This window comes from Caenorhabditis remanei, chromosome II, assembly GCF_010183535.1.
Source record: "Caenorhabditis remanei strain PX506 chromosome II, whole genome shotgun sequence".
Taxonomy (NCBI): Eukaryota; Metazoa; Nematoda; class Chromadorea; order Rhabditida; family Rhabditidae; genus Caenorhabditis; species Caenorhabditis remanei.
This window is the reverse complement of record NC_071329.1, coordinates 13,419,687-13,435,225: the sequence shown is the minus strand read 5'-3', so window position 1 is coordinate 13,435,225 and position 15,539 is coordinate 13,419,687. Positions and strand designations below refer to the sequence as shown.

General features: G+C 38.5%; 4 protein-coding genes across 4 annotated transcripts; all 4 read left to right on the top strand.

The window, feature by feature from the left end:
- Nucleotides 1-1,334: 1,334 nt before the first annotated feature.
- GCK72_006654 (uncharacterized protein) lies at nucleotides 1,335-5,997 on the top strand (the record flags this gene model as incomplete). Its single annotated transcript, XM_053725724.1, has 11 exons — nucleotides 1,335-1,441; nucleotides 2,502-2,587; nucleotides 2,633-2,830; nucleotides 2,873-3,196; nucleotides 3,773-3,922; nucleotides 3,980-4,138; nucleotides 4,187-4,322; nucleotides 5,299-5,330; nucleotides 5,375-5,602; nucleotides 5,653-5,799; nucleotides 5,843-5,997. 11 exons carry the CDS (start codon nucleotides 1,335-1,337, stop codon nucleotides 5,995-5,997), a joined length of 1,722 nt encoding a protein of 573 aa, XP_053589918.1.
- Nucleotides 5,998-6,031: 34 nt separating this feature from the next.
- GCK72_006653 (uncharacterized protein) lies at nucleotides 6,032-6,522 on the top strand (the record flags this gene model as incomplete). The annotated part of the gene is made up of 3 exons (XM_053725723.1): nucleotides 6,032-6,234; nucleotides 6,279-6,351; nucleotides 6,409-6,522. The coding sequence occupies 3 exons, from the start codon at nucleotides 6,032-6,034 to the stop codon at nucleotides 6,520-6,522; spliced, it is 390 nt and encodes a 129-aa protein (XP_053589917.1).
- Nucleotides 6,523-7,456: 934 nt separating this feature from the next.
- GCK72_006652 (uncharacterized protein) lies at nucleotides 7,457-13,424 on the top strand (the record flags this gene model as incomplete). Its single annotated transcript, XM_053725722.1, has 12 exons — nucleotides 7,457-7,603; nucleotides 7,665-7,827; nucleotides 7,873-8,011; nucleotides 8,056-8,202; nucleotides 8,645-8,762; nucleotides 8,817-8,922; nucleotides 8,989-9,753; nucleotides 9,802-9,857; nucleotides 9,911-10,272; nucleotides 10,319-10,522; nucleotides 10,590-11,666; nucleotides 13,271-13,424. The coding sequence occupies 12 exons, from the start codon at nucleotides 7,457-7,459 to the stop codon at nucleotides 13,422-13,424; spliced, it is 3,438 nt and encodes a 1,145-aa protein (XP_053589916.1).
- A 419-nt stretch (nucleotides 13,425-13,843) lies between these two features.
- On the top strand, nucleotides 13,844-15,493 carry GCK72_006651 (uncharacterized protein; the record flags this gene model as incomplete). Its single annotated transcript, XM_003113833.2, has 4 exons — nucleotides 13,844-13,941; nucleotides 14,511-14,642; nucleotides 14,694-14,966; nucleotides 15,016-15,493. 4 exons carry the CDS (start codon nucleotides 13,844-13,846, stop codon nucleotides 15,491-15,493), a joined length of 981 nt encoding a protein of 326 aa, XP_003113881.1.
- Nucleotides 15,494-15,539: the final 46 nt, after the last annotated feature.

The following is a 15,539-nucleotide window of genomic DNA, read 5'->3' as shown; positions in this document are numbered from 1 at the left end:
ATCTTCTCCTGGTGCTCCTGGTGCTCCTGGTGCTCCGTCCTTTCCTTTCTCTCCACGTCTTCCCTTTTGTCCCGGTTGTCCTGGTGGTCCTTGTGGTCCCTTCTCTCCGAATGTTCCAGGTCTTCCACGATTTCCTTGTGGTCCAGCTGGTCCTGCTGGGCCGAGTGGTCCTTGTGGACATGGAGCACACGGTGGCTTTGTCACTGGATTACATGGACGCTTCGTTGGTTTTCCTGGATTTCCTGGAAGTCCGTTGGCTCCGCCCTTTCCAGATGGTCCTGGACGTCCTGGGGCTCCTGGTGGTCCTGGTGGTCCTGGCAGACAACAGTTCTCACAGGTTGATGTTGACTCGGTCTCATCGTGATTCTCATGAACTCCGATTGATGGAGAAGAGGTTGTGGTGGAGGCAGAAGACTCGGTTCCATATGGTTCCTCTGGTGGTACGGTAGATTTCAAGTACTCCAAAGTGGAGGTTGGAGCACGGGATGGTGCAGGAGATTCAGGGGTGTATGGAGACTCCGATGGGAGGTCAGTAGATGGAGAGTGAGTGACGACTTCATCATATCCTTGAGTAGTGGTCTCAGCTTCTGGAGCTGGAGCATCTGGATATGCAGGAGCACCAGTTGTTGTGGTTCTTCTCGTAGTGGTAGTTGGGGCCTCTGAAATCTTTACTATGATAAAAGCAAACGGTCCTACCGCCCTCCCTACTGAACCGATTCCTTTCTAACTTGGACCAATAGATCAGTAATTTTCCCTACTTTATGCCCGTCTTTTTCTTTACAGTTAGTTGGTTTGACTCCGAACACGAAATAATAGCGTTTTTTTTGAAAAAATAGCATAATTTGAATTGCATCTCTAATGTAGCCAGCGGCTGCATTCACTGCTCGGTTAGTTGATTAGAGGAGTACTGTAGCACGATTATGGATACTGTACCTGTGGTAGTAGTTGTGGTGGTTGTTGTGGTAGTTGTGGTCGTCGTTGTAGTGGTGGTTGGTGCCTCGGTTTGTGGTGGAGCTGGAGCGTCGTATGGCTGAAATTAATAAGATTTGTATATTCAACTCTAAATCTCTGTAAACTTACATTAGCCTCCTCCTTATTCTCTCCAACGACTGGATAGTGGAACTTTGGAGGTGCGAATGGAGTGGTCTCGTCAGCAGAGTACTCGTAACCAGCTTGACGGGCGGTACGGTTGAATCCACGTGAGAACGAGGCACGCAGCATGTAGACGTCAGTCCACAGAGTCTTTGCGCTGTTCTAAATTTTGAATTTGAATTCAGATGATTCCAGGAAAAAAGAGAAAAGGCGATACCTGACACTGATTCATCTCAACTTTCATGGAATGCTGCATCTCTTTAATGTATCCATGGACGATTGGAAGTGTCACACAAAGAGCGATGATGGCCAGAGTGGATACGGTAACGGTCACATATCCGATGATACGGTAGGCCTGGAACGGGGAAAACAGATTGAGAGAGCTGGTTTTTTTTATAACAAAACCGAAAAACTTTGTAAAAATGAATTCCTAACCTGATTTTGGGATTTTAAACTTTCAAAACAACTTTTATAAACTTTTTCATTATAAAACAGCTTACCTTTGTATTGGAGTCAACCTCCATTTTATTAGATATTAGATATCAAAATGGGCGAATCACGTCAGAAGTCTCCACCCTTATTCATCCCTTTTATACCGATTAGATGCACCACTTTTTCAGTCGAAAAACTTGGTCGGCGCCATGGTTTTTTGATGGTAACATTTTCTTCCGTGCGGCAGGTTTCTTTCGGAATGAAAGGAGAGAGAGAGAGGCTTGGTGATTGAACAGATATCTCCGACGACACGGGTGAAAAAAAGAAGGAAGAAGAAAGGATGATGATGTAATGAATGGGTTTTGGAATGAGAAGACGTGATAAGCGATGAGAAGAAGAACGAGATGATAATATGGATATGGAGAGATAAGAACGGAATTGTGGATTGGGATTGAAGGCAGAAGAATTCACGGTTCTGTGAATCTGACCCAGGATTATGAGCATGTAGAATGCAGAGATCTAATGCAGAGATCTAATGCTGAAATTATGATTATTTCCATGCTTGAGGCGGTTTTTATTACCAAAAACCTGAAAGTTTGCTAAATTTCAGCCAAAAATTGTCTGAAAATAACCGAAACAGTATTTTTGTTCTTAAATACAGAGGAAAAAAACGGAAGCTCTCGACGCTAAATGTCGTGTGCTCGTCGAGCAAAACAAGGTTTTCCCACTGTAATTTGAGAATTTCTTTTGGTTCTGATAGTGATTTTTTAGTGCCGGGCCTTAATCTCGCTCATAAAACTTTTTAAAAAATCTCAAAAACGTGAAACGCTATTTTTCCATTAATCTCATTCCACGTCTCGTTCCACGTCATCTAATCCGAGTAATAGTTGGAACAAGGCTACTAACACTTTACATATGCTGCCATCACTTCTAACTCTCCCTTTACTTTTTCATACTGTAATTGCCACGTCATGCAGATCAAATGGAGATTGTGCGACTGGCTCGAAATGTTTCTTCGGTGATGAAGACCCTTCACGAAATGGAAGTTGTCGTATGATTAAAGGTGAGTAAAGAAAAAGAAATGAAAGGAAATTGGGATATCTTTCAGATTTGAGACACAACTATTTCAACGCAATGTTTTCTGACCTTATCAGCAATTCGGTGGGCAAAATTCCGGCAGATTTGTTTTATCCGCAGAGCAACAAGTCCTGTGAAACTTCGAGAAATTGTGAATATTCAGAAGTTTGTATGATATCAGCAAAAAACGTTTCTTCAAATGAGGAAATCCAGAAACATTGCTATAAAAGTGAGTCTGCCAACTTCTGAATCTCTTTTCATATTTTTTCAGAATCTCCCTATTGGACCACGGTCCCCAAGTGGATCACAGACTCTATTAAACCATGCAATTCGAACTCTCAGTGTTCTAACAATTTCTGTGTGAAAATGGGAGGAAAAATCACAAAATTCGAATCAAAAACAGTTTGGAACACAGAAAAAGTGATAATTTGGTCTCCGACGATTTTCGAAAATTCGAAGAAAACAATGAAGAATGCAACGATATTTCTGGACGAAACTGATAGGAAGAATAGAAAATGGAAGTTAGAAGTGGCTGGATCTGAGATATTCCAGAAGAATATGAGTGGATGCTTCTTTAGTTTTCAGAAACTTGGAGGTAAGGATATTCAGTAAAGAATCAAAATTCTGACAACTCGAGTCATAATTGTCGAACTTAATTATCGGATTTTTAAAAATTTCTCTCTCTGTCTGTCTGTTCGTCCGGATGTCGAATTTTCAAGTTTCTGTGTGTCTGTCTGTACGTCCGGATATCTGGACGTCCACATGTCAAAAAATGACTAATTTGGTGATATTTACTCTAGGTTCAACTATTTTCTCCGGCTTTTTAGGATTTTCTGTCTGTCTGTGGGTCCCCGTATCTGGTTCTCCCTGTCACTAGTTGTCTGTCTGTCCGCATGTCCAAACGTCCGGATGTCCAAGAATTCGGACAGAATTCGGACAGTTCACTTTGATGTCAACCATTTTTATTCTACTTATTTTTCTGATTTTCTGTCAGTCCAGATGTCCGGATGTCCACATTCTCACTTTTTGGTTGGTCTGTCCGGATGTCCGGACGTCCAGATGTCTGAAAATCGAAAATAGTTAACCTAAGGGAGAAATTCATGTAGATAATGGAAACAATTCTCTAGATGTTCTCTTCCAGATTCAATTCGAGATCTCAACCGTTTTTCAGATTCTCATTCAACTCCGATCCGTATTCGTTCTGCAAGACTGAACTGTTTGGAAGAACTAGACGAAGCTATTTATGCAGACATTGAAATCTTCGGAGAAACATTGACGACTAATACGGAATCAATGAAATTCGAAGGACTTTGTGGACATCGTGAGGCCCCGCTAGAATATGATAGACCCTACTGTATTTCTCTTTTTTCTCTTCCAGCCGGTCTCAATTGCATAAACTGTTTAGTGGACAATCAACTATTTCCATGTAAAGAAGACCGAGATTGTTATGATGTTGGAAGCAGAGACTGGATTATTCGAAATGAGAAACCATCTTGTAGTAGTTATGTTTATAGTGGACAGAGACTATGTAAACGAGGTATTCAAGGATGAGAAATGAATCGAGAACCAGAAAAAAAGCTTTCAGAGAAATTCACATGTCCACCTGATTCACTGAATAGTGATGGAGCAATTCCGCCATCTGGGAAACTTTGCGAAGCGGATGCGGACTGCAAGAATATGACAAGTTTCGTGGATCTTCCCAATCTCAAAGCCAATTATTAGTGAGTTGTTAACTTTTTTGGGCGTTCTGAAACAGTAACAGTTCAAAACCGAGAATTTACACCAAGAATTTTGAAACAGAGACATTCTGGAGCCGAGACATTTCGAAACTTTTGAAATAAGACAGTTTGAAACTCGGACGTTTCGCTGAAATGTGGTCTTGTGGATGTTTTCATAGTTCAGAACTGAGTTTCGAAACTGAGAAATCACTGAACATATCCTTCTGGAGATCGTTTGTTCAGTTGTCCAGTTTGTCCAATTTGTCTGGTAAAAGAGCTTTTATTCCTGAAACCTTTGAATACATCGAAGCACACGAGCTCGAAAGGGGGTTGAGGCAACAGAGGATATCACCGAGAGCCGAGTGGTAGAAGATTGAGCAGTTGTCACCCTCCACGTCTTCTCGGATGAGAGAGCAAAGTAGACTGACTTCAACAGACGATTTCCCTTCCTTTTATGCAACATATCTAGGGCAGATCATTATCTCGGGCTCAGGTCACGCTGTTGTTTGAAATTTAGTTTTGAATTTTCATTGTTGAGAATAAATCTACATTACCGGTCAAACGGATGTAAACTTTGGCCGTTTTCAGTTAAATTGTCTAAATGTGAGAGTGTGTCATGGTTGCCACACCCAGTAGGTTTTTAATGCATCATATAGAGCTTCATTTTTGTAGTTGACAACTTTTTTGTACGGACACTCCCTAGCAAGTTACATATCGACAAAGTAATTTCTCCCTCAAATCGACCAATTTCAGTGTAAATAGTGCGATTTTTGAGCTCTCGTCTTAAAATGACTATAACTCTTTAGGGAGTGCAAGTTCAAAAAAGTTGTCAACTACAAAAATGAAGCTCTACTTTTGATCTGGATAATTCATTAAAAATCTACAATCAGTCATACCGTAACACCCTTTCAAAGATGGACTTGTTCAAAAACGGCCAAATTTCATATCCCATTGACCGGTACTATATTTTCCTTTTCAGCCCCCACTGTTTCAACGGTCTCTGCTGTGCAAGTAAGCGCTATCCCTTTCTACTATCCCCGTAATATCTTTTTAAGGGCGTGAACTGTGTGTGAGAGAAGATATACTCCCATATGCACTTCCAGTAGAATCGAATGGAGAATCTGAAGCTTGTTTCAAAGACGAGGATTGTGTCATGTTTCCTGGTTCCAGAGGATCGTGTGAAGTTGCTCGTCTGCTCACGACGAAGTTATCATTCCGAGAACGATTTTATATAAATGATAGTGCGAAAGCCTACAAATACGATTACGGAATGTGTTGCTACAGTATGACTCGTAACACAAATTTGGGTCAAAAATTTTTTACCTATTTCCAGATGAACGATTGTTATGCTCACCCGGTACAACACCATTCGAAGTGGAATTGGTAGATGGAGGATGTTCAGAACACATGGATTGTAATCCATATCTGAAACCATTCGAATGGAATTCCTACTGTAGTGAGAACAAGACTTGTTGCAGAGGTTTTCGTTCTTTTTTTAGAATAATTTCGTCAATTTTTATCAGGGAAAACTTCCGAATATATGTGTCCTGATGGATTCACACCCTACCCGAACGAGCCAAAATGTGATGGGTACAATAGAATAATTGAATATTCTGGAAATTGTCCGAATGAAAATGGAATGTGCTACAAAGGACACTGCTGTCCAAGATGTAAGTAATGCTCGTTTATTGAATTTCAGTCTGTTTTCAGTGATGGTTGACACTCAAAACATAGCGACACCATGGCACAGTAACTATGAAACCAATTCTTCGTGTGATCCAACAGAACCACTGGATGCTGTATATCAATGGGCATATTGTGATGAGGAAACGGAGAAAATTGTGGTGTTAGGAAATAGAAGTTGGGATGGAGGAGATGAGGTTGAATGGGAGATGAGACGGTGTAGTGTGAATAGGTGGGGGATATTCGTGTCATTTGTTTAAAAAAAGATGATTTCAGTGACTGTGATAATCCAAAATACCTCTGCGTCCACATTTCTTATGGACTCCGCTATTGTGTTCTCTCACACAAAGTGAGTCCTAATCAAAAAGCTTCAGAATTAATACCGAACTTCTTTTTCATTTTTCAGTTCAAACCGGAGAACAGTCAACTCGATTCATGGACACTCACTATTGGAATTATCTCTCTTTTCATTGGAATCATCATCGTGATCACTTGGACACCTATATCGGTTTTTCAATGACAATTTTTTGTTTAGTTCCGAATCTATTCTAGTCAACATAATATTCAATTATCTCATGATATTAGTTACCGTACTCTTGTAACTCAAATGCTTTAAGAATAAACTTATTCTTGATTAATTTTTCAGTTCGAAAAGGTTTCCGACTGCCTTTTTCTTCATATCATACGGTACTGTACAATTTTTTTAAACTGCATCACTTGTCAAACAATTTTTTAACCATATATAGCATGTCAATGGAGTGTGATGAAAAGAATGTACATGTAGCGCGATGTATAAATTGTTTCCGAAGGAATTTCGGTAGAACACTTGTTGTTTCTCAGCGAAAAAAAATATTTATATAAAAAAAACAGCCGAACTTCGCTGTCGCGTTTTAAATTATTAGGGTGCCTATCTTACTAGCATTGTTTTTGAACATCTGATATTATAGTACAAATTATAAATACTGTTCACCCAAATTTAGTGTATTTCTCATATTTTCTATCTGTTTTCTAACTTTACAGCCGAAAATTGAGCATTTTTGTGTAAATATTTTATTTTTTCTTCTTCGGATAAACAAGGCGCGGTACGACACTCCGCTGCGAAGTTGCACTTTCAGCCGACTGAAATCCTGTACTTGATAGAATATTGAACAAAACTATGATAATATTTACATTAAAAAATTTCTTTTTCACTTTTATTGTATTTGAGTAGTTTATTTCTCGTCAAAAGCTGTGCCCGATCGATTTTTAGACCAAAAGTGTAACACGCTCTCTGTTCTTTATATGAAAGTTCGCAATAGCCGCCCTGCTTATTATCTATTTTGTTCGTTTCAGACTGATGAACTTGTCTAGCGCCGCGCGACGATTTGGACAGTGTCTCTTCTCTCTTCTCATTCTTCTCAAATTCTCTATTCATAGTTTTTTATCGACATTCTTTCATTATAGGGGTTCTAAAAATGACCACCAACGAAGGAGAACCGACGGCAAGTCAAGCTATGGAAGCGAAAGAAGCAGTTCGAAAAGAGCAACAAGATTTGATGGATGAGCTCACAGAGTTCGATCACATAACTCGTTTCTTCAAGAATAAATGTTTCGCTTTTGCGGTAAGAAAACAACAAAATATTTTTCATTTTAAAAATAGTTCTAAAGTTACATCATTTTCAGGATGAAGCTGATCAAACCGCTGCAATCTCGTCACTTATCAACTGTGAGGATAAATTTGTCGAAGCTTACATGGTAACAGTTGGCAAGGTTTACCAAGAAAGTCGAAAACGTGTCTATGCCCATTACAGGAATGTCAAACATATGTATCTGTTTCTAACTGCAGGTTTGTGAATTTTGAAAGAAAAACTTTTCAAAAATTTCATTTAAGAAGAAAGTTTATTGGATTCCGACGGTCATCGAATCAACAGTCTTGTGGCTTTCATTGGAGTTATGTACAATACATTGCTGAAATTGAGGAGTGATGCTTTAACGTTGTGTGAAGCTATTCGGCAAATAAAGACAAGCCAGTAAGATATTTTTAAATCTATTTCCTGCTTATAAATTCATTTAGGTCGTCCAGCTTCTTCCCTCTTCATGGCTCAGCAAGTTTCCAGAAGGTTTGGATGCATATCGCGGAAATTATGTATCAATTCTCGGCTGTCGATCAACTAGCTTCTCTGTATCCACAATTGGGAAACAAATTTAGCGAATTTCAAACGTAAGTTTGAGTTCTTATATCTCTGCAGGGCATACTTGCAAACCGGGCCGAAACGGGCCGACACGGGCCGGCGCGTAGTTCGCGTCAAACCCAATATTATGAGCTTAAAAGAATACCAAAAAGTAGATCTCGACGAGTTCTATCTCCGTGTCTTACTACGGGCCGGATGGCTATTCGTTAATGTGCCGCGGGCCGGGCTGGAATAGCTTTTTTGGCCATTTTCGCGTTTTTTGGCACTTTTTCCCGGCCCGCGCCACAATAACAAATAGCCATCCGGCCCGTATTATTTCAGTGACATAGAACTCGTCGAGATCTACATTTTGGTATACTTTTCAGCTCATAATATTGGGTTTGACGCGAGTTACGAGCCGGCCCGTGTCGGCCCGTTTCGGCCCGGTTTGCAAGTATGCTGCAGGGTGGCTGATTTAAATCATGATTTCAGAAAAATCAAGAAGCTTTTCGATTCTGACTTCACTCCGGAAGAGAAAAAGTTGTATGAGGAAGGTGCCAAAGCACAAGAAGATGCGCAGTCAATGATTCTCAAAGGAAACTGCTTCAGAGTGAGTAATTTCACTTACCAAAAAGTTTTAAAATCAAACAATTATTTCTTTCAGACTCTCTATGAATCTGCTGGAGGTGATATGGATAACAGTATAAACTTCGCAAATGAAATGAAAGAAGCTATTCTCGAAATGCTCAACAATTGGGAGAAGGGATACAGTGAGTTACCTATTTTCATTTCGGAATTGAGTTATTTTTATTTCGGAAACAAAATATTTATTTCAGATCAAGGGAAATCCGACTCCCGTTTCTTCTGTGGAATCTCCGCTATAACTGTATATTACTATCATCATTTTTCAAATTACGTAGATCAGTCGCTAATTCGAAAAGTGGTTCAAGCATCGAAAAAAATTGTATACTACCGAATGCTCGGAGAAGAATTGTTCATTCCTATGGAGTTTTTGCGTAGGGAAATTTCGAACCCCAAAATTTTCGACGCCAAGAATGAAAAGTATGTAAAACAATTAGTGGAAGAAGCCAGAGATTTGGGAAAAGATAATGAAGATGGAATACTGAAAGAGATCAAAGATTATTGTGGATATGCACTCATTTGGATGGCTGAATTTAAGCAAAAGAAGCGAGAACAAATGGAAAGTATTAACAAATTGCCACAATGGGGACTCGATGTTGCTGAACTCTTTTTGAAATGTATTCGTATTATGGAGACAATAACTCGTAATATCTACCTTCTAATTCGATCCAAAAGAGAACAAGATTTCCATAGAATTGCATTGGAACCGAAGTGTTCGTGGGCAATATTGACAGCAATTGAAACTGTCAAAAAGTTGGAAGGTTTCGTATTGGACAACTGGAATACTGTGGAAGAAGGAGCGTTCTTGGCAAGACAACAATGGAGAAAACATATGCTTCGTATATTGGGTGACGCCAGAAAGTCGTATACAAGTTCGAAAAGTAAAAACATCTCGACAATAGAATCGACTACCAAACGTAGCTTCTATCACATTGCTGAAGCGCAGTGTGTTAATGAAAGTGAGTTTAAAATGTAAAAAAAATTCATATGATTATTTTGTTTTACAGTGATTGCATCGAGAAATGTCGTTCTCAGTTTAGCCTATGAGATAGGAAAACTAGAGGTGAATTTCAAATTTGAATCCATTTTTCACAATTACAGAATGCTTATTTTCAGACTCATGTATCTAATACCGATCGCAAGCAGGTTCACGATCTAATGAGTCGTTTGGAAACATTCAATTCCCCACGTCACTTGCTCGAAAAGGCTTCATACACAGGACTTCTTCTCAGTCACAGTTGGCTTCCATTGATGTATTTTGATACATTGATTCACCGAAAACCGGATTTGGAGGGTATTGAAGCATTCTGTTGTGCTCTCGGTGGATTTATCGAAGGCGCCAAGCTAACCGGTCAAACCGTCAGTCTGCTAACCAAGCTGAGAGAAACAGTGATGACGACAATCATCACAAAAATGGCTGCACAAATTGATTTGGATCTTCGAATTCTCGGAAACTCACACCTTGCGATTGGTACCATGTCAGTGACTATATGTTTAATTTGATTCAATCCCTTGAATTTTAAGCGAGCAATCGGATGTTCCCGACGAGGAAATGGCTTACATCGGATACCTCATTAAAACTGTGAAGAGATTTCAAGTGGGCACCACGATCGTCCCAATCACTGAGAGTCTTCGAATTTGGCTCGAAAATCATTGGTATTCGATGGGAATTTTGGCTCCAAAGGATGCTCAAGTCTATTCGAAAATGCAACAAATTGCTAAATTCAAGTGAGTTTCAACTTCAAACTTTTTGACAAAAAGTTTTTGTACTCCCATAATTCCCATTCGTTTTCAGATATGGACTTGTTCTTCTGGATGCCGATCTTCCACAAACTGGTGTCGATGAGAGTCTCATTCTTCTCGATCTTCTTCAAAATTTCCCACGTTTCGTGACAAACTATGGTTTCTTCAGTCAAGGATACATGTTCATGGAGAAAGCTTCCGACTCGAAACGACTTCATTGCATCAGAATGGTGGATTTGAAAAATGCTCTTCTTCAGCATGGTGTTGGAATACTTCCGACTGCAGTCAATGCAGCCTACCAATTGATTCGTAATAAGATCCAGACATTTTTAAGCTTCCTAGCCGAAGACACTGTTCGATACCAAATTCAGAAGCATCTCCATGAAATGGAAGCTAACAAGTCGTCGTCGGATGGGAGGAGGAGAGCGCATTATAAGGTGTCATGGGCTGCCAGTGTTCTCAAAAATCTCGCAAAACAAAATCTGACTCTCGGCGGAGTCGTCTCTCTAGGACCAAGTGGGACTGAAAATGGAACCGAACAAACTCCCAGTGAGGTCGTCTTCACATATTTCGACAAGTTCCGTCTCATCATTACTCAAATCGGAAACGCTATTTCACTCGTGAGAATGTTATGCCAAGCTGCTCGGGAAAACCAATACACTCGTGAAGATCTCTTCCCGGCAATCAAAAAACACATGGAGGATCTGGAGTCGATTTCACGCGGGTTGATCCACACAGGTCGTCGTGCTGCTCCAATCAATATCACTCGACTCCATGCCACATATCGTCTTGGATTGGTCAAAGAAATGTTTGAAAGAGTGTCAGAGCACCGAAACTATACCAAAATGATGTGTGTTGAGTTCAAGACTCTTCTTAACAAATCCAAATTGCCAGAGGATCGAATCGATGTTCTCGATTACTTCCACGGAGTGATCCCTGCATTGACACTCTCTCATGTGAACTACATGATGACACATGAGAATCGAGTGAAGAAAACATTCGCTTTGAAAGGGCACAAGGACTTGCTTGTGGCTGATGATGGATTTGCTGCTGGAATTGCGTTCCTTCTACACGTACTTGATGGCTGGGATGCCTACTTCAAACTGAACTGGTTTGATAGTTACACTCTGTAAGTGATAGCATATAAGACGGTTGAAATTTCAAAAGTTCAGATAATTGAAGAAAAATTTCAAAAATTCAAGCATTTTTGGACCATTCCATTAATACTGTTTTCTTTTCTTTCCCGTGTTTATGCCGCTAGAAAACAGAATATAAAGCAGATATATTCAAAATCCAACAACTTACTTTTTATCTTAACAAACCGCATACTTAAGTGAAAAAGATGGAGCAGATTTATTAAAATATAAAAATTGGACAGAAAACATAAATATGGACGGGGCAGATTTTCCAAGTTACAAATTCTGGACCAACATTGAAGATCTGAAAAAAAGAAAAATTTTCACGTGAAGTTTATTTTGGAGCAGATTTTTCAATTTGAAAAATTTGGACAGAAAAAATAAATTTTGTTATTTTTGCCGTGAGTTCCAACTCATCCGTTTTTCGTTGTTTTAGGGCAGAAATTGAAAAGTGAAAATTCTGGATCGGGCGGTATGTTAAGAAGGTGAAAAAATGAGAATTCTGAAATTTAAAATATCTCATTCAACGCAGAGTTGCAAATATTATTAATTTTTGGTAAAACGAGGAAGAATAAAATTCTGAATGCGCTGAAACCAACCTAAACAATTGAAACCGAATAAATATAACATAATTTTTCTACACTTGTTACGTTTGAGTATTGTTCGGTTTCAAATCATCAACACAGCCGAAGTGAACAAATTTGGAACCAAAAAGAAAAACTAACGAAATTTCGAAGTTCCACGAGTGCGAAAATTTTGTTTTTGACACGCGAACTTTTGATTGTCGACGTAGATTTTTTTTAATTAAACATCAAAACAACCAGAATTTTCTCACTTTGCACCGGCTATACAAGTTCAAAATTAGAAATTGAAGCGCTAATTGGTAATTTTCGGAAAATTGTGTTGGTAGTGTTTAGGTTGGTTTCAGCGCATTCAGAATTTTATTCTTCCTCGTTTTACCAAAAATTAATAATATTTGCAACTCTGTGTTGAATGAGATATTTTAAATTTCAGAATTCTCATTTTTTCACCTTCTTAACATACCGCCCGATCCAGAATTTTCACTTTTCAATTTCTGCCCTAAAACCACGAACAACGGATGAGTTGGAACTCACGGCAAAAATAACAAAATTTATTTTTTCTGTCCAAATTTTTCAAATTGAAAAATCTGCTCCAAAATAAACTTCACGTGAAAATTTTTCTTTTTTTCAGATCTTCAATGTTGGTCCAGAATTTGTAACTTGGAAAATCTGCCCCGTCCATATTTATGTTTTCTGTCCAATTTTTATATTTTAATAAATCTGCTCCATCTTTTTTTAGTCTGATTCCATTTATTATCATGATTCTTGAAAAGTTGGGATAAATCTGCTCTAATTTGGAAATTGCAGCAGTAATTAATGATTTTTCACGAATCAAGTAGATTTTCTGAATTTTTCAATTCCAGAACCATAATTTAAACTTATTTTGAAAATTTAAAAGTATCACTGCTTAAAAAAACAGATATTTCTTAATTTCACACTTTCAAGTAGTAAAATCGAAACTTTTGAAATATCAAGCGTCTTATATGTTCTTCTCTTTCAAAAATTGTGTTTTTCAGGGTGAAAGAACACGAAATAAAGGTTCAATCAGAGCATCGTGAATACACGCAAGCCGTTCAGATGAAGATGGAACGCCTTCAAGCTGAGCTGAGAATTTTGACCAATTTCAAGATGAATTTTGGAATACAACATACTATCTTCACTATGAACTGAATGTATTGATAATCATTTTTAGTGACTAACTTCTTAACCATTTTCCCCTATTTAATGCTACATGTTTTTCACTTTTCCCTATAAATGCTACACTCTAGCCATGTTTCTTACTTTATATTCCATTGTAAAATCATTGATATCTATAACTTTTTGCAACACGTTTTATCATTTTCTCACATTAATTATTTTAATTTAAAAAATCCTTACTATTAGACATTTTTTCTTTGCTTCTAAATCCCCGTTCATTGTAAATCCGCATCAAACTTTGAAATATTTATAAACCTAGTTTTTTTAAACGCTGGGATTCGAAGAATCTTCCTCAGTTCAAGTGTATCTGACCTATTTTGTACTTCTTATCTGAAAATGTCATCAGAAGAATTGAAAATCGACAGAAAAAGATCGGTATCTGCTTCAGAGAAATGACGGCGTACGTAGGAAGAGCGTGGTCGATGCTTCGATTCTATACGGATTGTGCTTACGCCGGTGTCGCATATCTCGTCAACTCGAAAGCTCATCGGTAAGATTTGACGCGAGTTTTGTGACTTCTTATCAGCTGTTGTGCTCTTTGTGCACTGTCGGTCGTCATTCCGCTAGACAGTTCTCATGATTTTTAAATACAACAATCTTTGATGATTTTTGTCTTTTTTTTCGTTTGAAGTTTTTTAAAGTTGTAACCAATCTGAATGTTCAGAGAAATACCTAGGTTTGACTTTGAAGAAAACGCGAACAAAGAAAGAATACATTCTAACTGTTCTCATAGTCAGTTAGACGTTCTCTATTCATATCCATCTCGATGACTAAAAAGTTTTTATCGAAGTACAGTATGACTTGTGACTTGCAAATATTTTCACTATTATCTTAAAATTTCAAACCGCATATGACTTCTTTTTTGAAACTCAAACAAACGTCATCACATTTTTCTCTTCGATTGTTTTATTGTAGTCGCTGACTACAATGTTCCGAAAACAAAAAGAGAAGAAACATGGTGGGACAGATAGTACGAAGAGAAGGAAGGAGGGCATGAGAGAACGACTATTGATCATTTTTCGTTTAGAAAGTGGAGGCATTTATAATATAACATTCCAGAGCAATGCCGAATCTAACGCACGTCGAACCAATCGAGAAGCTCTCCGACGCGGTAACTCGCATTTTGGGTCACAATCCGGGACCGTTTACTCTTCAAGGAACGAATACATATCTGTTGGGAACTGGAACTAAGTAACTAATAATATATTTCAGAAAAAAACCTATAATTTCAAAAGTTTTCAGTAAAATTCTGATTGACACTGGCGAGCCGAACATCTCCGAATACATCTCCGCTCTGAAATCGGTTCTCTCGTCAACCAATTCTCAAATTGCATACATTGTAATCACTCATTGGCATGGCGATCATGTTGGAGGAATTGATAATATCACTGAAGAGATTTTGGACAAAAAGAAGATTCCCATCTATAAAATGCAGAGAGACAAAGATGAAGGAGTTGAAAGGTTCACTTATGTCAACGACGGGCATGAAGTTAGAGTGGATGGAGCTACTTTGAAGTAGGTCAAACATTATAATTATTCTCGACATTATTCTTATTCATTTTAGATTCATTGCCACTCCAGGTCACACCGCTGATCACTTTGCACTTTGGCTTGAAGAGGAAAAGGCACTATTCAGTGGAGATTGCATTCTCGGAGAGGGAACAACTGTTTTCGAAGATCTTCACGACTACATGACGTCACTTCAGAAGATTCGAGGACTCGATGCAACAAGAATTTATCCAGGTCACGGACCAGTTATCGATAAAGTTGTCGAGAAAGTCGATGAATATATCGAGCATCGAATGAAACGAGAAAGAGAGATTGTGGCAGTTTTGAAAAATCACGAGGAGATTACAAGTATGGACGTGACGAATCAAGTGTACAGTGATTCTCCATGGGCTGTTCGACTTGCAGCATTGAACAATGTAAAACTGGTTTTGAAGAAATTGATAAAGGATGGAGTCGTCGAGAATCCATATTTCGAAAGTTTCAAATGGGTTGGACCATCGGACGAAAAGAAACCAGAAGCAGCTAATTTGTAAGACATCAATTTGTTTTTTTTTTGTATAAACAGAATATTTAGAACTA